Here is a 23,281-nt window from a genome sequence, read left to right as displayed (position 1 = left end):
TGTAAATGTAAAAAGATTTAAGCATTCCGTTGGTGTTTAGGTGCTTAGCATTTTGTTTATGTTTTTGGTTATTGTGTAATAAAGGAAATTAATGGCTGTGACAGATGATGATAGAAATAAGAGACTTGAGGTAGTCTTGTTTTATTTGGTATAAGTGCTAGATTTCCTTTAATTGTTTTTGGTTGGTTTGATTAGGTATTACTTCCATTTGGCAAAACATTCAAATAATACTAAAGATTGTATAGTGAAAAGTAAACCTTTCTGCAACCTGAGTTCTCTAGGAGGCAACCACTTTTCTACATCCTTCCAGAGGCAGTCTATGAATATATGAATGTAACTTTGTGGTGGGAAATACAGACTTTTAACTTTAGGGACAGGACAAGTAGAGAAGTTTAGAGATGAGGGCATACTTTTGGTTGAAAAAGCTCATAGGGAAGATGAAGGATTCGGACAAATGAACAATTTTGACTGGTGAGAGATGGGTCAAGTAGAATGGTGGCAATCAGTACGTTTTACACTATGCTTACCACATAGTAGATGTTTGGTAAAGAATTGATTTATTAATTGCTTTAGTGGAGTGTAATCAGCGGGGAGTTGATTTAGAGGCTGGGATAAATATGAGGATCAGGGCAGGCAGAAATATTTGTCATTTCCATTTCCTTTTTTTTTTAAATTAAAATTTATTTATTTATATCTCCCCCACCCTGTTGTTTGCACTCACTGCCTACTCTGTGTCTGCTGGTCTTCCTTTTTAGGAGGCACCAGGAACCCAAACTGGGACCTCCCATGTGGGAGGGAGGTGCCCAGTTGCCTGAGCTACTTTCACTCCCTGCTTGATGTGTGTCTCATTGTGTCTCCTTGTGTCATCTTGTTGCGTCAGCTTGCTGCACCAGCCTTTCGCATCAGTTCACCGTCTTGCTTGGTTTCTTTAGAAGTCACCAGAAACTGCACCTACCATGTGGTAGGCGGGCTTCCAGCTGCTTGAGCCACATCCACTTCCCGTCCATTCCCTCTTTTTGTATCTGACTCTGCATCCCTTTGATTCCCTCCGTCTTGGCTTCATTCCTTTAGTTTTTTCTTTTCCTTCTTCATCTCCCTGAATTAACTTTCTTCCTCCCTATCTCATTTTGTTTCAGTACTTGACTTGAATATGGCTCTGAAGTATATACTTGAAGTGGTGTGAACCTGTAAATAAGAACGTCTGTTATATTATTTAATAAAGTTGCATTTTAGTTTGCCAAATGGCTGCCAGTACAAAGTACCAGAAATGGGTTAGTTTTCATAAAGGGAACTTATTTGAGGTAAAAGCTTACAGCTCCAAGACCATGAAAGAGACCAACTTGAGGCACCATAAGAGGTGCTTTCTAATGAAAGTCACCTACCATATTGAAGCAAGATGGCCACCGATCTCTGCAGTGGTTTGAGCTCAGCTGAGGACAACCAGTCATAGGGCTTGTGTCTTTCCAGGCCTCCTCTATCAGTCTCCACTGCTCCGCATTCTCCCCATGTTCAGCTGCAAGCTGTTAGGAATATGGCTCATCTCTCTCTGGGCCTCAGCTATTTGAGCCTCTCAGGTGCTTCTCTCCTCTTGAACTGCTCCACAGGCAGTTCTCTGACACATGGCAGGGTAAAAAATGTTGGCTTCCTTTTCCTGTGTCTATGTGTCTCTCCGTGTCTCCATTTTTATCTGGCCTAGTAAGAGGGTGGAGACCCAACATGAATCACACCCTACTTATGTGGTCCAATCAAAAGCCCTAAAGCAATCTTATAAGTAATCTAATCAAAGAACCCTCAATGGAATTTAATGCAATCAAAGGGTATCACCCCCACAGGAATAGTTTAGCTCCTACTCTCCAGTTTGTTGGACTTGCACAGGTTGGCTAACAGGGAGGTGAAGATGGTCAACCATCACACCAGGGAACCAAGAGTGCCTACAACTCCAAGCAGGAGAATCGCATCTATCAACCATGTGGGATCTAAGCCCCCCCTCGATATAGAGGTGGAGTGTGACCAAGGGTCACAGGATGGAGGAATAAAATATGGATTAGAGTGAACTTACTGGTATCCTACTATAGAACTATTTTGACTAACAATGGAAGAAACTGTAGCATTGATCTGGAAAAAGTGGCCATGGTAGTTGCCGAGGGCAGGGAGAGGGAAGAAGAGATGAGATGTGGGGGCATTTTTGGGACTTGGTGTTTCCTAAATGATATTGCAGGGACAGATGCTGGACATTGTATATCCTACTATAACCCGCTGAATGTGCTGGAGAAGAGTGTAACCTACAGTGTAAACTATAATCCATGTGGTGTGGCAGTGCTGCAAAATGTATTCACCAAATGCAATTTATGTGTCACAATGATGAAAGAAGTTGTTGATGTGGCAGGAGTGGGGGGGAGGTGGAGGGTGGGGTATGGGGGAACTTCTTATATTTTTTAATGTAACATTTTTTGTGATATATGTATCTTTAAAAAAACAGTTTAATAAAATTTTTTTAAAAATAAAAAAATAAAAACAAAAACAATTTTTCTCTTTTTGGGATTCACAAAACAATTTCAAACTGCCACAGTTATTTGTTTCTTTTTAGTGGTTTTTTTTTTTTACTGTTTTGGTAACATTTTATAGAAATTGGTACCAAGTTTTAAATTATTTCATTAGAAATATATAACAATCATGACACTATTTTAAATTTCTTGATGTCTATATAGAAAAGTATATTTTATAATGCTAGGTATAGTTTGTTTTGTTTTTTAAATATGTTTTTTATTTACTTTTAAAAGATACATATATCACACAAAATCTTTTAGTTTTAAAAGCAGGTAATTTAGGGAAACGTATGTGGCTTGACCAATAGGGCTCCCGTCTACCATATAGGAGGTCCAGGGTTTGATGTCCAGGGCCTCCTGGTGAGGGCAAGCTGGCCCATGTGGAGTGGTGGCCCACGCAGGACTGTCACCCTGCGCAGGAATGCCATCCCACACAAGAAAGCCGCCCCGCGCAGGAGTGCTGGCCAATGTGAAGAGCTGGTGCAGCAAGATGACGCAGCAAGAGACACAGAGGAGAGAGAATAAGAAGACGTAGCAGAACAGGGAGCAGAGGTGTTGCAAGAGAGTAATCACTTCTCCCCTACTTCGGAAGGTCCCAGGATTCGTTCCTGGAGCTGCCTAAAGAGAAGCCAAGCAGACCCGGAAGAACACACAGCAGATGGACACAGAGGGCAGACAACAGGGGAGGGAGGGGAGAAATAAATTTAAAAAATTAAATCTTTAAAAAAAAAAAGCAGATAACTTAAATATTTGATATTCTTCTAATCTCTGAAAGCTTACTTGCAAATCATTCAAAGTAATTTTTTTCCCCTTATGGTCAGTGATACACACTTGCTGAATTCTATTATCTTCCAGTCAATAATTTAGGAGAAAAGAAGATGAGAAGGGAAATTAGCCTTTTTTTATTTGTGGACTTATTCATTCCCTGAAAGTCTTACTTAACTGCACCCTTTGCCATCCGTGAAACATCTCCTTAATGGTAGACTCTGTCAGAATATCCCATGAGATTTCACCTTCTCTTGGTTTTTGTCAAATAGACCCTGTATTAGTTTCCTAGGGCTGCTATAACAAATTATACGACAAACTGACTGGATAAAAACAACAGAAATTTATTCTCTCACAGTTCAGGAGGACAGAAGTCCCAATTTAAGGTGTTGGCAGGGTTGGGCTCCTTCTGGGGGCTCTGAGAGAGAATCTGTTCCTTTCCTCCTCTCTTCTATTTTCTGGTGGTTGTGGCAATCTTTGGCATTCCTTCTCTTGTAGCTGCATCACTCCAAACACTCCCTCTGTCTTCTAATGGCCTTCTTCCTTATGTGTCTGCCTGTATGTCCTGTCCTCTTCTGATAAAGCCACCAGCCATACTGGCCACCCTAATCCATCTTATCTTGGCTAAATATGTCTGCAAAGACCTTATTTCCAAAAAGGTCACATTCTGTGACTACCAAGTATGTCTTGGTCTTCAATTTTTTTAACTTCAGGTTCTGTTCTTCAGTTAAACATTGACTGAGTAGAGGTTTAATTTTTTATTTTAATATATTCATATATTTTTTATTAGCAAAATACCTACAAAATAATCATGCATAGCTTGCAGAATTCCCATCCATCACCCCTCCACCAACTCATTACATTATTGTAAACATTTGTTACAGATTATGAAAGACATCAAGATATTACTACTCACTATGGTCCACAGCTTACATTTGGTATATTTTTTCTGTATACCCCCTATCATTAATACCATGTATTAGTATTGTATATTTGTTATAGTTCAAGAGAGAATGCTCTCATATTTGTATTGTTAACCACAGTCCGTCATTCACCACATGGTTCACAGTGTTATACAGTCCCGTGCATTGTATAATCCATCCAAAGTGGACACTCAGTGGCTCTCAGTTTCATCACAGAGTTGTGCAGTCGTCATCTCAGCAAATGTTAGAATGTCTTTCTTATTGCAAAAGAAAAATCCCATACCACCCTGTTATTGACCCTTAGGATAGATATAGTGTCATCTTTGACATAGATGCAAGAATATTACAATATTGCTGTTAACTGTGGTCCATAAGTTACATTAATTGTATTTTTCCCATGTATCACCATATTCTTACCACCTTGTAATAGTGATGTACATGTTTCTAGTTCAGAGAAGTTCTTGTATTTGCAGTGTTAACCACAATTCTCATCTACGACCGAAATCACTATATTATATAGTCCCTAGATTATTCTCTAGCTTTCTTTCAATTGACATTTACATCCCTAGACTACCCCTTTTAGCCACAATCCCATTTATAAACCAGACAAGCTAGTTATATTCACTATAATGTGTCACCATCAACTCCATTTCCCCATTTTACAGTCAAGTTAATTAAAAATTCTTTCTTTATTAAGCATCAGTACTCCTTCTCAGCCCATACCTTATCTCCTAGTAACCCATACTCTAGATTTTAACTCCATGTGTTAAGATTATTTTTATTTATTTATCTCTCCCTCGTTGTTTTTGCGCTCGCTGTCTGTTCTGTCTGTCTGCTGTGTGCTCTGTGTCTGCTCATCTTCTTTTTTTTGGAGGCACCAGGAACCAAATCTGGGACCTCCCATGTGGGAGAGAGGCACTCAATCCCTTGAGCCACCTCCGCTCCCTGCTTTGTTTTCTCTCTCATTGTGTTTCCTCTTTGTATCTCCTTTGTTGTGTCATCTTTACTCTCACTCACCCCACCAGCCCATCGCACCAGTTCTTTGTCTTGCTTGTCTACTCCAGGAGGCATCAGGAACTGAACCTGGGACCTCCCATGTGGTAGGTGGGAGCCTAATTACTTAGCCACATCTGCCTCCCTAATTTAATTTTTATACCATTATATTGAAATAATTTTAGAGTTACAGAAGAGATGCAAACTTAGTACAGAGGTCCCATATCTCTTTCACCCAGTTTCCCCTAATGTTAATATCTTACATAATTATAGTACAATTAACAAAGCTAAGAAATTAACATTGATACAATGTTAATTGTGCAGCATAGACTTTATTTGGATTTTTCCACTAATGTCCTTTTAGTGCTCTAGGGTTTAATCCAGGACAGTACATTAAAAAAAAAAGATTTATTTTATTTTTTCCCCTACCTCTTCCCCTGCCTTGCTGTTTTTTGCTGTCTGTGTCCATTCGCTGTGTGATCGTCTGTATCTTTTTTTTTTTTTTTTTTTGTCTTCTCTTTTTCACTTTTTCTTCTCTAGGGTTCACTGGGATTCGATCCTGGGGACCTCTGATGTGGAGAGAGGTTCCCTTTCAACTGTTCCACTTCAGTTCCTGGTTTCTACTGTGCTTCACCTTGACTTTCCCCTTCGTCTGTCTTTTGTTGTGTTACCATCTTTCTGCGAGACTCGCTTGCGTGGGAACTGGCTTAACATGCAGATACTTGACTCGCCACATGGGCACTGGCTAGCCATGCAGATATGCTTTCTCTTCTTCTTTTTCACTGGTAGGCCCTAGGGATCAAACCCGGGTTCTCCCATATGGTAGGCGGAAGCCCTATCACTTGAGCCACATCCTCCTCCCTTAACTAAGTGTTGAGGTCTCCTTAGTCTTCTTGGATCTGTGATAATTTATCAGTCATTCATTGTCTTTTATGACCTTGACACTTTTAAAGAGTACTGGTTAAGTATTTTGTAGAACGTCCCTCAATTTGGGTTTGTCTGATGTTTTCTCATAATTAGACGGATTATGAATTTTGGGGAAGAAAATCATGGAAATGAAGGGGAGTTCTTATTGCATCTATTGGGGGTACGTGATATTAACATGATTTATCATTGGTGATGTTTATCTTCTTCAGTTGGTTAAGGTGGTGTCTGCAGGTTTCTCCACTCCAAGATTACTATTATGGATTGAACTGTGTGCTCCAAAAAGACATATTGAAGTCCTAACCTCTGGTACCTATAAATGGGTCCTTATTTGGATATAGAAATATACTAGAGTATGGTGGGCCCTTAGTCCAGTATTTGGAGAGAGACATAGACAGACACACAGAGACCAGATGGCCATGTGACAATGGACTTATGTCACAACCAAGGAAAGCCAAGGATTGCTGGCAAGCCACTGTCAAAAAACAGGAGAGACAAGGGGGGAAGAATAGTATAGATGGAACATAGGGCATTTTCAGGGCATTGGAATTGTTCTGCATTATCTTGCAATGAGAGATACATGCCGTTATGCATTTTGTCAAAACCTATAAAAGTGTATAGGCAAAATGTAAATCATAATGTAAAACATTGACCATGGTTAGTAGCAATGCTTTGATATTTGTACATCAATTGTAACAAATGTACCAAACACATGTAAAATGGTATTAATGGGTGAGAGTGGGAGAGTGGGAGGAGTTTGGGTATATGGGAATCCCCTATAATTTCTGTGTGACTTTTCTGTAACCTAAAGCTTCTTTGAAGATAAAGTGAAAAAAAGTAAAACACTGGGGGAACATAAAGAAGAATTGTCCATGTGCATAAAAGATAACAGATTTGGGAAGCAGATTTGGCCCAACAGATAGGGCATCCACCTACCACATGGGAGGTCCAAGGTTCAAACCTAGGGCCTCCTGACCCATGTGATGAGCTGGCCCGTGCGCAATGCTAATGTGCGCAAAGGGTGCTGTGCCACGTAGGAGTGTCCCACGCATAGGGGAGCCCCACGCGCAAGGAGTGCGCCCTGTAAGGAGAGCTGCCCAGCGCAAAAAAAGTGCAGCCTGCCCAAGAATGGCGCCGCACACACGGAGAGCTGACGCAGCAAGATGACGCAACAAAAAGAGACATAGATTCCGGATGCTGCTGACAAGAATACAAGCAGACATGGAAGAACACACAGTGAATGGACACAGAGAGCAGACAACTGGGGGTGGGGTGGGGAAAAGGAGAGAAATAAAGAAAAAATAAATCTTTAAAAAAAAAAAGATAGGGAAGTGGACTTGGCCCAGTGGTTAGGGTGTCTGTCTACCATATGGGAGGTACGCGGTTCAAACCCCAGGCCTCCTTGACCCGTGTGGAGCTGGCCCATGCATAGTGCTGATGTGCGCAAGGAGTGCCGTGCCACTCAGGGGTGTCCCCCATGTAGGGGAGCCCCACGTGCAAGGAGTGCACCCCATAAGGAGAGCCACGCAGCGCAAAGGAAAGTGCAGCCTGCCCAGGCATGGCGCCGCACACAGAGAGCTGACACAACAAGATGATGCAACAAATAGGAACACAAATTCCCGTGCTGCTGACAACAACAGAAGCGGACAAAAGAAGAACACGCAGCAAATAGACACAGAGAACAGACAACCAGGGCGGGGGGGAAAGGGGAAATAAATAAATAAATACATACATAAAATCTTAAAAAAAAAAGTGATAACCGATCCTACAGTGATGAAAGACAGTGAAAAAAATTATTTTTTACTGTTTTTATTATCTTGTTTTTTAACTTAATTTTGTACATTTAATAATTGAGAATATGAACAATAATTAAAAATAAGAGAACAGTTGAATAAAAGCATACATTTCTCATTTAAATGTACTGGATACATATAAATTTTTTTTTGAATCATAATATATTACACAGTATATTTGGTTCATAGTAACGCAATCATACAGTATTTGTCCTTTTGTATCTGGCTTGCTTCATTCAACGTAATGTCCTCCAGATTCATCCATGTTGTCATATGCTTTACAACTTCATTTCTTCTTACAGGTGTGTAATATTCTATCATGTGAATACACCATGTTTGTGTATCCATTCATCGGTCGATGGACACCTGGGTTGTTTCCATCTTTTGACAATGGTGAATAATGCTCCTATAAACATTGGTGTGCAGATGTCTATTTGTGTCATTGCTCTCAGTTCTTCTGGATATATACCCAGTAGTGGTATTGCAGGGTCACATAGCAAGTTTCTTTAGAAACTACCAGTCCTCTGCAGTGGCTGTACCATTCTGCATCGCCACCAACAATGAATAAGTGTTCCAGTCTCTCCATGTCTTCTTCAACAGTTGTAGTTCAATGTTTTTTTAATAGTAGCCATTTTGATAGGTATGAAATTATATCTCATTGTAGTTTTAATTTGCATTTCCCAGGAAAGGGACTTTGGCCCAGTGGTTAGGGCGTCCGTCTACCATATGGGAGGTCCGCGGTTCAAACCCCGGGCCTCCTTGACCCGTGTGGAGCTGGCCATGCGCAGTGCTGATGCGCGCAAGGAGTGCCGCCACGCAAGGGTGTCCCCCGTGTGGGGGAGCCCCATGCACAAGGAGTGCGCCCGTGAGGAAAGCCGCCCAGCGTGAAAAGAAAGTGCAGCCTGCCCAGGAATGGCGCCGCCCACACTTCCCGTGCCACTGACAACAACAGAAGCGGACAAAGAAACAAGACGCAGCAAATAGACACCAAGAACAGACAACCAGGGGAGGGGGGGAAATTAAATAAATAAATAAATCTTAAAAAAAAAAAAATTTGCATTTCCCTAATCATTAGTGATTCTGAATTTTTTCATGTGTTTTTTTCCCATTTGTATTTCTTCTTTGGACAAATGTCTTTTTTAGTCTTATGCCCATTTTTTAATTGGGTTGTTTGTCTTTTTATTTTTGAGTTAACCATCTCTTTATATATCCTGGATATTAAACCCTTATCTGACTTGTGATTTCCAAATATTTTCTCTCATTGAGTTGGCTGCCTTCTGACCCTTTTGACAAAGTCCTGTGAGGTGCAAAAGTATTTAATTTTGAGGAGGTCCCATTTATCTATTTTTTCTTTTGTTGCATGTGCTTTGGGTGAATGGTCCAAGAAACCTCCTCCTTCTACAAGATCCTGAAGATGTTTCCCTGTATTTTCTTCTAGTAGTTTTATGGCTTTTATATTTAGGTCTTTGATCCATTTTGAATTGATTCTTGTATAGGGAGTAAGATAGGAGTCCTCTATCATTCTTTTGGTTAGAGATACCCAGTTCTCCCAGTACCATTTGTTGAAGAGACTGTTTTGTCTCGTTAATATGGACTTGGTAGGTTTGTGAAAAACGACTTGACCATATTGGTAAGGATTTATTTCTCAGTTCTCAATTCTGTTCCACTGATCAGTGTGTCTTTATGCCAGTACAGTGCTGTTTTGACCCTGTAACTTTGTCATGTTTCAAGGTCAGGCAGTGAAATTCTTTCCATGTCGCTCTTCTTTTTTAGAATGCTTTTGGCCATGTGGGTGCACTTTCCCTTCCAAATGAAACTGGTAATTGCCTTTTCTAATTCTGTAAACATTTCTGTTACAAATGCTGTTGCAATTGTGATTGGTATTGAATTGAATCTATGAATCAGTTTGGGTAAGATTGACATCTTAACAATATTTATTCCTCCAATCCATGAACACAGAATGTCTTTCCATTTGTTTAGGTCTTTTAAAATTCCTTTTAGCATTGTTTTGTAGTTTTCTGCATATAGGTCCTGTACTTCTTTGGTTAAATAAATTTCTAGGTATTTGAGTCTTTCCGTTACTATTTTAAATGAAATTTTCCCTCTGATTTCCCCCTCAGATTAATCACTACTAGTGTAAAAAACAGTACTAATTTTTTCATGTTGATCTTGTATCCTGCCAGGTTGCTGAACTCATTTATTAGCTCAAGTAGCTTTGTTGTGAATACTTCAGGATTTTCTAAGTACCAGATCATGTCATCCACAAACATTGAGAGTTTTACTTCCTCTTTTCCTTTTTGGATGACTTTAATTTCTTTTTCTTGTCTAATTGTCCTAGCCAGAACTTCTAGTACAATATTGAGTAATAATAGTGACAGTGGGCATCCTTGTCTTGTTCCAGGTCTTAGAGGGAAAGCTTTCACCCTTTCCCCATTGAGTATGATGTTGGCTGTGGGTTTTTCATGTATGCCTTTTATCTAAGCCCCCTCTCAATCAGAGAAAAGGTAAGCATCACTATCCTAAAATCCTCAAGATTGAGGAATGAACAACCATAAGGGGGGAAAGCAACTATGCACTAAAGTAGACTTAATTATTTTTATAGCAATGGAAGAACGTGTATCATTGAAATAAAGGCAGTGGCCACCAGAGGCTCTGAGGGCAGAAACAGGGAAGAATAGGTGCAATATGTGGACTTTTTTGGGACATTGGAATTGTCCTAAATGACATTTCAATTATGGATACAGGCCATTATATATTTTGTCAAAACATATAAAATTGTGTGGGGCAAAGTGTAAACTATTATGTAAACTATAGTTCTTGGTTAGTACAATGCTTCAATATGTTTTCATCAGTTGTAACAAATATTCCACACTAATGAAAGATGTTAATGTGGGAAAGCGGGAAGGGGGAGGATGTGGAGTAAATGGAATCCTCTATATTTTTGATGTAACATTTATATAATCTAAAGCTTCTTTAAAAATAAAAGTATTTTTAAAAGTATATATATATATATATATATATATATATATATATATATATATGGGAGAGAGACTTGGAATAAATTCACTACAGATTTCAGAGAGAACATGGCTCTTTTGCACCTTGATTTTGGATTGCTAGCCTTCTAATTTGTGAGACAATAAGTTTCTGAGGTTTTAAGCTACACAGTTTGTGGTAGTTTCTTACAGAAACCCTATGAAACAAAGACAGTTATCATTTTTCTGTTTCCAGAGGGCTATTCATCAGAAGTGAGTCACAAATTTCAGCACATCCATACTCAAGTTGGGAGGTAGAGGAGAATTAACTTCACCTCTTGGAGGGAGAGTGTCAAGGAATTATTGACGCATGTTAAAACTGCCATAGTAATATATATTTTACAGGAGATATTTTGAGGCTATGCAGATACCCTGTTGATCCTTAAAGTTTCACCCACTACTTTTAGTATTTATCAATGACTCTTGCCTGTAGCAATCATTACTATGGTGTTCTAATAGTAATTTTCTCTTTTTCTCATTCCTTCTATATTTATTAACTGGCAGTCTTCTATAAAAAAGATCTGTCCGTTCTTCCCCCAGTCATTTATTTCTTCAATTGTGACTTACATCAGTGTGGATTCATTCATACTTATTTAATTCTTTGGATAATAATCTGATACTGTCACAATTTATTCTGTTGCTGAAGTTTTTCTATCTTTGGTCATTGGGAGTTCTTTCAGTTTGGCTCCTGTGGACCTTGGACTTGCCCCATCTTTTCTCAAAAACTTGTTTATTTTGAAATTATTTCAAACTTACAGGCGAGTTGCAAAAATAATACAGAGAAATTCAATATACCCTTGTTTTAGTCAACCAAAGGGGTGCTGATGCAAGTAACAGAACTCTATTGGCTTTTTAAAATAACATTATTTATTTATATTCTCTTCCCCTCCCCTGCCCTGCTGTTTTTGCTGTCTGTGTCCATTCGCTGTTTATCTTCTGTATCTATTTTCTTTTTATCTTCTCTTCTTGTCTTTCTCCTCTAGGATTCACCAGGATTCAATGCTGGGGACCTCTGATGTGGAGGGAGGTTCCCTATTAATGGCGCCACCTCAGTTCCTGGTCTCTGCTGTGCTTCACCTTGATTCTCCCCTTTGTCTCTCTTTTGTTGTGTCATTATCTTGCTATGTGACTCACTTGTGTGGGCACTGGCTCACCACTCAGGTACTTGGCTTGCTGTGCGGGCACTGGGCTCGCCACACAGGCACTGGCTTGCCATGTGGGCACTGGCTCGCCATGCAGGCCCTCACACAAGCACTTGATTCACTGCATGGGCACTGGCTTGCCACAGGGGCACTGGCTCACCACACAAGCACTTGGCTTTCCATGTGGTCACCTACATGGGCGCTTGGCTCATTGTGCAGGCACCCACATAGGCACTCGGCTTGATGTGCAGGCACTCAGCTCACCGCATGGGCACTTCACTCACCGTGTGGGACTTGGTTCACCACATGGGCACTGGCTCACTGTGCAGGCACATTTTCTCTTCTTTTTCACCAGGAGTCCCCAGGGATTGAACCCGGGTCCTCCCACATGGTAGGCAGAAGCCCTATCGCTTGAGCCATATCTGCCACCCTCTGTTGACTTTAAAAAAAAAAAAGATTTATTTATTTATTTCTCTCACCTTCTCCCCCTCACCCCAGTTGTCTGTTCTTTGTGTCTATTTGCTGTGTCTTCTTCTTCGTCCACTTCTGTTGTTGTCAGTGGCACGGGAATCTGTGTTTCTTTTTGTTGCGTCATCTTGTTGTGTCAGCTCTCTGTATGTGCGGCACCATTCCTGGGCAGGCTGCACTTTCTTTTGCGCTGGGTGGCTCTCCTTACGGGGCACACTTCTTGCGCGTGGAGCTCCCCTACGCAGGGGGCACACCCTGTGGCAGGGCACTCTTTGCGTGCATCAGCACTGCGCATGGGCCAGCTCCAGGAGTTTGAACCGCAGACCTCCCATATGGTAGGCGGACGCCCTAACCACTGGGCCAAGTCCGCCACCCTCTGTTGACTTTTATAAAGGGTATTTATTTGGGGTAAAGCTTACAGTCACAGCATCCTAAAGAGTCCAACTCAAGGTACCATAAGAGGTACCTTCTCATACAAAGTAATTGGCTATGTGTTGAAGCAAGATGGTGGGTGATGTCTGTGAGGGTTCAGCCTTCCTTCTTCTTCTTAAGGTTCTGTAGTCCCAGCTTCTTCCGATATCAGCTATAGGCTGGCATAGGGTTCATCATTCCCCAGTACTCGTTTCTTTCCAGGCTCAGATGTTCTGGTCTCTTCACAAGGTCAGCTGTAGAATATTAGGCTCAGGCTCATCTCTCTTCCCAGGGCCTCTGCTGTGTCTAATGAGCTGTCTCTCTTCCTCTGTGTTCTTTTCTGTGTATCTACTTCCATGTGAGAATCTGTTTTATCAGCCCACCAAGGGGGCTGGGACTCAATGCTGAGTCACACTCTAATGACATGCTTGAATCAAAGCCGTAATCTTAACCTAATTTAATACGACTTCTCAGCTGAATCTAATACAATTGAAGGGTTATCATGCCCAGAGAAACAGACCATTTTACAAACATAATCTGTATCTTTTTTAGAATTCATAAATAATATCAAACTGCCACAACTCCCTACCCAGATACCCAGATTTCCAACTATTAACATTTTGCCATATTTGTTATATCTATCTAGTCTAATCTAATCTATCTATTTTCTAAATGTTTGAGTGTAAATTGCCTGCATCATGCTCCTTTACCCTTTAAAACTTACATGGGAAGCATTTCTGGCTCAAGCAGTTGGGCACCTACCTACTACATGGGAGATATGGTGCCTCCTAAAGAAGACAAACAAGACATCAAGCTGGCACAATGGGCTGGTGTGGCAAGAAGATGCAACAAGATGCATCGAGGAAACACAATGAGAGAAACAACAAGCAGGGAACAGGTGGCTCAATTGAGTGCCTCCCTCCCACATGGAAGGTTTCAGGTTCATTTCCCAGTGCTTCCTAAAAAGAAGACCAGCAGACACAGAGAGCACACACAAACAGACAAAGAGAGCAGACAGCGAGTGTAAACAATGAGGGGGTAGAGAAATAAATAAAATAAGTCTTAAAAAAAACAATTTACATGTGTATTTCCTAAGAACAAGGATATTCACTTATGTAACCATATTAAGTACAGTTATCAAGTTCAAGAATTTATATATTAAGTACAGTTATCAAGTTTAAGAATTTTAACATTAATATAAATAATATAGTCTTATTTCCAGTTTTTCCAGCTGTCCCAATAATGTCCTTTTTGATATTTTCTCCTGCATTATTAGATTTAGTCCAGGATCATGTATTGCATTTATTTATTCATTTATTCATTCATTTTTAAATATACTTTTAAATTTTTTAAAAAGATACTTGATTACCATATATTGCATTTAATTGTCTTTGTCTTTCTAGTTTCTTTTTGTTTTAAATTGTGATAGCATATGTAAAACCTAAAATTTTCCATCTCAACCACTCCTAAACATGCAACTTCAGTAACATTAATCCATTCACAACATTGTGCTACCATCAACACCATCCCTACCAAAACCCTTCTATCACCCAAACCAGAGATCCTGCACCCAATTACATTAAATCCCTGCCCTGGTAAATTATAGCCTACTTTCTGTCTATTGAATTTGCATATTCCAGTTATTTCATATAAATGGAATCATGTACTATGTTTTTATGTTTCCTTTTTTTTTTTTTTTAAGATTTATTTATTTATTTCTCTCCCCTTCCCCTCCACCCCGGTTGTCTGTTCTTTGTGTCTATTTTGCTGCATCTTCTTTGTCTGCTTCTGTTGTCAGCGGCACGGGAATCTGTGCTTTCTTTTTGCTGTGTCATCTTGTTGTGTCAGCTCTCTGTGTGGGCGGCGCCATTCTTAGGAAGGCTCCACTTTCTTTGGCACTGGGCGGCTCTCCTTACGGGGCACACTCCTTGCGTGTGGGGCTCCCCTACGTGGGGACACCCCTGCATGGCAGGGCACTCCTTGCGCGCATCAGCACTGCGCATGGGCCAGCTCCACACGGGTCAAGGAGGCCGAGGGTTTGAACTGCGGCCCTCCCGTGTGGTAGATGGATACCCTAACCACTGGGCTAAGTCCGCTTCCCTATGTTTCCTTTTATATCTAGTGTGTTTCACTCAGCATGTCTTCAAGGTTCATCCATGTTGTTGCATGTTATCAGAACTTCATTCCTTTTTATGACTGAGTAGTACTCCTTTGTTTGTGTATATCATATTTTGTTTATTCATTCATCTGTTGGTGGACACTTGTGTTGTTTCTACCTTTTGTCTATAATGCTGTTATGAACATTGCTATGCAAATATCTGTTCAAATCCATGCTTTCAATTCTTTTAGTACCTAGAAGAGAGATAGCCAGGTCACATGGTAGTTTTTTTTTTTTAAGGATTTATTGATTTATTTCTATTTATTTCTCTCCCCTTCCCCTCTCCCTGTTGTCTGCTGTCTGTGTCCATTCACTGTGTGTTCTTCTGGGTCTTCTTGCATTCTTGTCAGTGGCCCTAGGAATCTGTGTCTCTTGTTGTTGCATCATCTTGCTGCATCAGCTCTCTGTATGGGCGGCACCACTCCTGGGCAGGCTGCACTTTTTTTCGCGTGGGGCGGCTCTCCTTAAGGGGTGCACTCCTCACGTGTGGGGCTCCTCAAATGGGGAACACCCCTGCTTGGCATGGCACTTGTTGTGCTCATCAGCACTGCACGGGGGCCAGCTTATCACACAGGTCAGGAGGCCCTGGGTTTAAACCCTGGACCTCCCATATTGTAGGCAGATGCTCTATCAGTTGAGCCAAATCCACTTCCCCATGGTAGTTCTATATTTAACTTTTTAAGGAATTGCTAAACTGTTTTCCACAGTGACAGTACCATTTATATTCCCATCAACAGTATTTGAGGGTTCTTTTTTTTTGCATCATTTCCAACACTTGTTATTTTTTGTTTTTTAAGTAATTGTCATTCTAAAGGGTGTGAGGTGGTATCTCAAATGATGTATTGTGTTAACTGATTTTATTTTGTTGAACCATCCTTGCATTCCTGGGATAAATCCCACTTGGTCATGGTGTATAATCCTTTTAATGCGCTGTTGGATTTGGTTTGTTTAAAACTTCTGAAGAGAAACGGAACTCTGGAGTCTCTCACTGCCAGTTTGGGGATGTCACTCTGTCTTTTTTATTTTATTTATTTTTATTTTTATTTTTTTTCCAAATTCTACTCAATTTATTCATTTTTTTTAAAAGATATTACATTAAAAAAAATATGAGGTCCCCATTCGCCCCCACCACCCCCACCCCACCACTCCCCCCACAGTAACACTCTCCCTCGTCATCATGTCACATCATGTCACATCACATCATATCATGTACATCTCCGGGCATCGCTGCACCCCATGTCCCGTGTTCCACACCATAGCCCACACTTTCCCACGTTCCATCCAGTGGGCCATGGGAGGACATACAGCATCCGGCAATTGTCCCTGGGGCACCACCCAGGACAACTCCAAGTCCCAAGAATGCCTCCACATCTCTTCTCTTCCTCCCATTCCCTACACCCAGCAGCCACCATGGACACTTTTTCCACATCAATGCCACATTTTCTCGATTATTAACCACAATAGTTCATGATGTCTTTTTTATTTTAATTAAAAATGTTTTAGTACTTGCTTATTTTCTGGCACTACGAGATGCACTATCTTGTATTTTCTCTGCTCCAGCCCCTAGACTCAGTCATTTCTTCAAGGAATCCTGGTTCCTTTTATTTTAGAATCCAAGATCTGTGTTGCTCATGTGCTCATTACTAGATAGAACTGGGAAATACATGCATCTATACTGACCCATGTATATACAATATCTATATTTCTTCATCTATCTCTATGTACATATATTAAAATAAACATGAGCTCATATTGATATTTTTGTAATCCTGTACTACAGGATTCATGCTACCTTACCCCCTTGCTTATTTATTTGTTTTATTTTTGTAAAGATTTATTTTGTTTGTTTCTCCCACCTCCTCGTTGCTTGCACTTGCTGTGTCAGTTCGTCTTTTTTGTTTCTTTAAAAGGCACTAGGAACTGAAACTGGGACCTCTGGGAGGGAGGTGCATAATCGCTTAAGCCACCTCTGTTCCCTGCTTTGTTGTGTCTCTTGTTATGTTTTCTTCTTGTGTTACTTGTTGTATCATCTTATTGTGTCAGCTCACCGCATCTGCCCATTACACCAGCTTGCTGTCTTATTCGTCCTCTTTAGGAGGTACCAGGAACCTCTGCTCCCTGCTTTGTTGTGTCTCTCATTGTCTCTCCTCTTTGTCTCTTTCATTGTGTCAGCTCACCAAGTGGGCCAGCTTGCTTTCATCAGGAGGCCCCAGGAAACGAACCTGGGACCTCCCATATGGTAGACAGTAGCCCAGTTGCCTAAGCCATATCCACTTTCCTCTCCTTTGTTTTTAAAATCTCCTAAACCAGATCTATAACTAGGGATAGAATTTACTCCTGATATCTACTAGTAATTTGGGGTATTGTAACAGTTGTTATTTTACTTTCATTTCTTGTGAATGAAGCTAAAACGAAAAATGTGTAGATACAACAGTATATGGGGCAGCTATGTAGGCGATTCTCTAATATGTGGTAAATGTGGTAGGAGGGAGAATTGTTAAAATAGGTGAAATTTTTATTTCATTTTGTACTGCTTTACCAGAATTTCTGAATTTTATTATGGGCATATTGACTGGAACTCTGGTCTAATATAGTGGTTCCCAGACTTTTTAATTTCATGGTCCAGAAAACAGTAAAACAGAACAAAAAACAAAAAGAAGGGGAGGGGGACTTGATTGGTGGGGTTGACATATTGTTGCTACCTTTCTACTTTCCTAAATAAAATTTTAAAAGTTTATTAACACTATCAATTCATAAAAGAAAAATATTTTACTACTAAAAAAGTGGGACATAATGTAAGAATAAAGTATAGTCCTTTAAAGTGAATAAATTAATTTTTTTCTTTAAACTTTTTATTTTGATATAATTTCAAATTTCAACATAGTTGTAAAAATGGTACAAACCCCATTAGACAAACTCCAACAATTCCCCTCCCCAGAAACCCAGATATATCAATATTATTTTACCACATTAAATATGTTTATTTTTATTACCACTGGTTTAGTGCTTCTTATTATAAATAGTGGATCTTATATTTTTGTCATTATGTTGTTTTCTTTCACAGGTAAAAGCAGCTGTTATAAACATTCCTTTTTCATAAACTTTAGAATAAGCTTCTGAGTAATTGAGATATTTAATAGAGTCATGACCTGTTGAATTAAATGATCGGTTTTTGGGTTCATCTTAGTGACTGACCATGAACTACGGTGTGATGTTAAGGTTGATGTGATAGACAGCATTGAAATTGTATCTCGGACCCGGGAACTCTATGTAGATGACTCACCACTGGAACTGATGGTGAGGGCATTGGATGCTGAAGGTAAAGAACTTTAGAGGATTCTGTTTAGTACTTGAAAACAAGAACTTAAGACAAAAGTAGATTGGAAATATTTTTTTTCTCATAGGGAGCTCATGTAGATGAGGAATTAATAATTTTGATCATAGCTGAATATACTAACTACATACTTTCATAAAACTTTTCCTGCTGTTAATCAGTAGTTACCACAGAGTTTTAAAAAATACCCAAATTCTGCCACTGAGCTTCTACTAGATCAACAATTCAAAGAATTTGGAATTTATTGCTAGGGTTTTGATCAGTCCCCTTTCTATAGGCCTGGAGATAAATGTAACCTGTGAAAAAGTTTTAAAATTTTTAATATTTCTTGAGAATTATTTTATATTCTTTTTAATATATTATACTGATGTTGCAATATGGTACTAAAACACTTGTTTATTGCCTCTTTATTTGTAAATTAGTGGAGTAATTTTTTAACCTTAAAAAATGAACATATTAGAAAAATTCTGGAATCCAGTTTATATAAAAATTTGTATTGAGGGTACCTGTCAACCATACAGTAGACTGTAAGGTGACCTTCATGTAAAAAGGCACAGAAGGAATATGGCATAATTTTTGTCAACCAGAAGTTAATCACATTGAGTGCTTTTTACCTTCAGAAAGCTTATGTAGGAATAACATTTATATTCCTTGTATGTGTTTTAATTCATTAATGATAATTCTTTTATTTGTTCATGAGAGGGGCCTAAGAATTATTTTTTAGTTAGATTTCTTTTTCCTGATAAAGACACCTGAATTTTTTGAATATGTAATTCTGTCTTGTCTGCTTTTGGCTTGCTCCACAGGAAATACTTTTAGTACTTTGGCAGGGATGATGTTTGAATGGAGCATTGCCCAGGATAACGAGTCAGCAAGAGAAGAACTGTCAAGCAAAATTAGGTAATCTCAGAAAGCAGATGTGGCTCAAGCAATTGAGCTCCTTCCTACCACATAGTAGGTCCCAGGTTCAGTTCTTGGTACCTTCTGGAGAAGACGAGCAAGACAGCAAGCTGGCACGACAGGCTGGCATGGCGAGCTGATGTAACAAGATGATGCAACAAAGGAGACACAAAGATAAAACAATGGGAGAGACAACAAAGCAGGGAGTGGAGGTGGCTCAAGAGATTGAGCACCTCTCTCCCACGTGAGAAGTCCCAGGTTCAGTTCCCAGTACCACCTAAAAAAGAAGATGAGCAGACACAGAGAGCCCACAGTGAATGGACACAGAGCAAACAGCGAGTGCAAACAGTGGGGGTGGGTGGAGTAAATAAAGAAAATAAATCTTTAAAGAAAATAGGTAATCTTAAAACCAAATAAAAACCATCTAAGTTTGAGGGAGACATCTGTCATGTGATAGCATCCTGAGCAGCATCCATTTGTTTGGGGTTTGATAATCCTGCTGTCTGGACTGTTTTGGAGCAGACCAATTCAGTAGGGGAAATATCTGTGGTAGAATGACATGTTATAGATGTTGGGACCTGTATGATGGCTTAACTTGAGCCATTATATGTGGTCATGACAATACAATTATTTGAGTCATGTGTCTTCTGACAGTTTTGTTGCTCATGTAGCATGCTACACTTCCTGAAACAGAGTGAGTGGTACAATACGAAATTTTGTCTTTAATACCAAGAAATAGCTCTCAGGAAATCCAAATTTTAGTCCCACAGCAGTTTTAGCCAGAGGCACATTAAATACTTTTCTTACTGTCCTTGTGGAAAACAGAAATTGAAATTTTTTTTACATTCATTAGGCATTGAAGAGACCATGTTTCAAGTCTCTTAGGTCCTTTTTTTTTTTACATGGGAAGCAGGCACTCAACCACCAAGTTACACCCACTCCCCTCTTAGGGCCTTTTGGAAGTAGACTAATTGTTTGGTTCTGCTAGATACAATCATTATTTTATCTCTTTAGGATTCTGAAATATGCTGAAGCAGAATATTCTCCCCCGGTATATATAGCTGAGATGGAAAAAGAAGAAAAACAAGGAGATATGATTTTGGTGTCTGGGATTAGAACTGGTGCTGCTGTTGTAAAAGTTCGAATTCATGAACCATTCTATAAGGTAAAAAGCTTGTGCTATAAACTTTCATCTAATAGAAAATATAGTTTCTTGCTTATAGAAAATATAGTTTCTTATGTGTATCCATATCTATAGTAGAAGCCCTTTAACCTGATATGATTTGGGCCAGTAATTGGTCCTTTAATTGAAAAAGTTACTCGAAGTGTTAAACATAAAGAAATACTTGTCTTCCTTAAACATTTTATTACCTGATTGTAATTACAAATACAACTGGCATTTCTCTTAAAACATATAACTGCATCTTATTCACCAGTCCTTTGATGTAGGCCCAAGGCCTTTCTTTGAGCATGAGTTCCCTGTTTAGAAGTCCACATATTCTTTTTTTTTTTAAGACTTATTATTTATTATTATTATTTTTAAGATTTATATTATTTTTTAAAATTTCTTTCCCCTTCCCTCCCCCCCCCGCCCCAGTTGTCTGTTCTCTGTGTCCATTTGCTGCGTGTTCTTCTTTTTGTCCGCTTCTGTTGTTGTCAGTGGCACAGGAATCTGTGTCTCTTTTTGTTGTGTCATCTTGCCGTATCACTCTCCATGTGTGCGGCGCCATTCCTGGGCAGCCTGCACTTTCTTTCGCACTGGGCGGCTCTCTTTATGGGGCGCACTCCTTACACGTGGGGCTCCCCTAAGCGGGGGCACCCCTGCATGGCACGGCACTCCTTGCTCGCATCAGCACTGCGCACAGGCCAGCTCCACATGGGTCAGGGAGGCCCAGGGTTTGAACCACGGACCTCCCATGTGGTAGAAGGACGCCCTATCCACTGGGCCAAGTCCGCTTCCCTTAAGATTTATTTTATTTATTTCTCCCCACCTCCCTCATTGATTACACTTGCTGTGTGTTTGTCCTCTTTTTTTGTTTCTTTAGGAGGCATCTGGAACTGAACCCAGAACCTATGATGCAGGAGGAAGGCACTTAATTGCTTAACCCACCTTTGTTCCCTGCTTTGTTGTGTCTTTCATTATGTTTTTTTCTTCTTCTTGTGTCTCTTATTGTATCATCTTGTTTCACCTGTCTGTTGTGTCAGTACACTGTCTTTTACTCATCTTCTTTAGGAGACACCAGGAACCTCTGCTCCCTGCTTTGTTGTGTCTCTTATTATGTTTTTTTTCTTGTGTCTCTTGTTGCGTCATCTTGTTATGTCAGCTTGCCACACCTGCCTGTTTTACCAGCTCACTGTCTTCTTCAGGAGACACTAGGAACTGAACCATGGAGCTCCCATATGGTAGGCAGGAGCCCAACAACCTGAGCCACATCCACTTCCCCACTGACTCTTTGTTGCATAAACTACACAGTTTCTAGTTTCACTTCCTTTTATAGTCAAGTGAAAACTTTGTCATGTGTGAAGGAATTTGCGTGCAGAATTCTATTTTTTAAAGAGTTTTTTCTCTAATCATTTACATTTCTTACCTACACCTAATTTGATAGCACATTTTACTAGCTTGCCTTTACCTTCATTTTGAAAACATTTACACTTTTGTAGGAAAAATAGCTGTCTTTCTTTTGCATCTAGTGTTTATTGTTTGAATGAAATTATCATTAAAACTGTCATAAATAGGTTTAGGAAAAACAAATGTCTTTTGGTAAGCATTTAATTCAAGTGGCAGGAACAGAGTGTGTGGACATTCTAGAGCGGTCTACTGGCCTCCTGTTGAATAAGCCTTCACAGGAATCAGTGTGTTCAACAGGGACTGGAGAGTAGCTTAATCTGGCAAGTTAGTTAATTGGAGGTAAAGCACACGTGCAGTCGAGTTTCACCTATTCTTGTTGCAGCATATTTGCCTTGGTATTTACCTTGGTATTTCATCTTTAGAAGACTTCATTTTTTATTCTTAGTCTGAATGACTAGGAAAGTTAGTAAGTGACTTAGAAAGTTAACATAAATTTAAGATTCATGACTGCTTTTTAAGGCTAACTTCAAGTATTAAAAATATTTATAAAATATTTTAAATAAACCTAAAAGAAGTAAACTTTTGCAGTGGGTATAGCTTAGTTGGTTGAGCACCTGCTGTGCATGTGTACAGGGTCCCAGGTTCAATCTTGGGGACCTCCTAAAAAAATAAGCTTTTGACAAGGAAGATGGAAACTTTGTGTTTTTTTTTCCTTCCTCTTTTAGAAAGTGGCAGCAGCATTGATACGTCTGCTTGTTTTGGAAAATATATTTCTTATACCATCTTATGATATCTATCTCTTAGTAGGAGCATATATTAAATACCGAGTTGCAAAAATGGTTCAGGGAAGAATGACAGGTACGGTGATTTATCTTTACTTAAGCCTCACATTTCCCAAATCCTTTTTCCTGACAGCAACAAGAGAAGCAGCTACACATTATATATGTAAATAATACTTTGTGTTTTTTAGGCTTTATGATAAAGTATTCCTTAATTTCTATACTTGAGTTAATGCCGGCTGGTGCCCATCGGCATGTAAATTGCAAAATTTAACAGATTTTATTGGGCAAATGAAGACTTTGTTCACCAAAAGGGACTTGAATGATCACGTAGAAATCTTGGCAAAAGTTGTTTCTTGAAAGTTCAGTTCATTAACTGAAAACTTAATACTGTATCGATCCCAAAATCCATTGAATTTTTAAATTGTGCATTGGCTATTTTTATATTAGTCCTTTCCTTATGTGTAGTGACAATCCTTTCTGCTACATTTAGTTCCCCAGTTTTTTACATATAAGCCTATGCCAACAATAAACTCCTACT

The 23,281-nt window shown here is 39.6% G+C and overlaps 1 protein-coding gene across 1 annotated transcript in view; it reads left to right on the top strand.

The window, feature by feature from the left end:
• NUP210L (nucleoporin 210 like) overlaps positions 1-23,281 on the top strand; it is a 229,987-nt gene that overhangs the window by 5,258 nt on the left and 201,448 nt on the right. The window contains exons 3-6 of the mRNA XM_004474977.4: positions 18,346-18,477; positions 19,299-19,392; positions 20,407-20,557; positions 22,687-22,819. Coding sequence (XP_004475034.2) covers positions 18,346-18,477; positions 19,299-19,392; positions 20,407-20,557; positions 22,687-22,819 — 510 coding nt within the window. The remainder of the gene's footprint in view (positions 1-18,345; positions 18,478-19,298; positions 19,393-20,406; positions 20,558-22,686; positions 22,820-23,281) is intronic.

Source organism: Dasypus novemcinctus, chromosome 13 (assembly GCF_030445035.2).
Source record: "Dasypus novemcinctus isolate mDasNov1 chromosome 13, mDasNov1.1.hap2, whole genome shotgun sequence".
Lineage (NCBI taxonomy): Eukaryota > Metazoa > Chordata > Mammalia > Cingulata > Dasypodidae > Dasypus > Dasypus novemcinctus.
The sequence above is the reverse complement of the archived record's forward strand: the minus strand, read 5'-3'. Positions and strand labels throughout refer to the sequence as shown.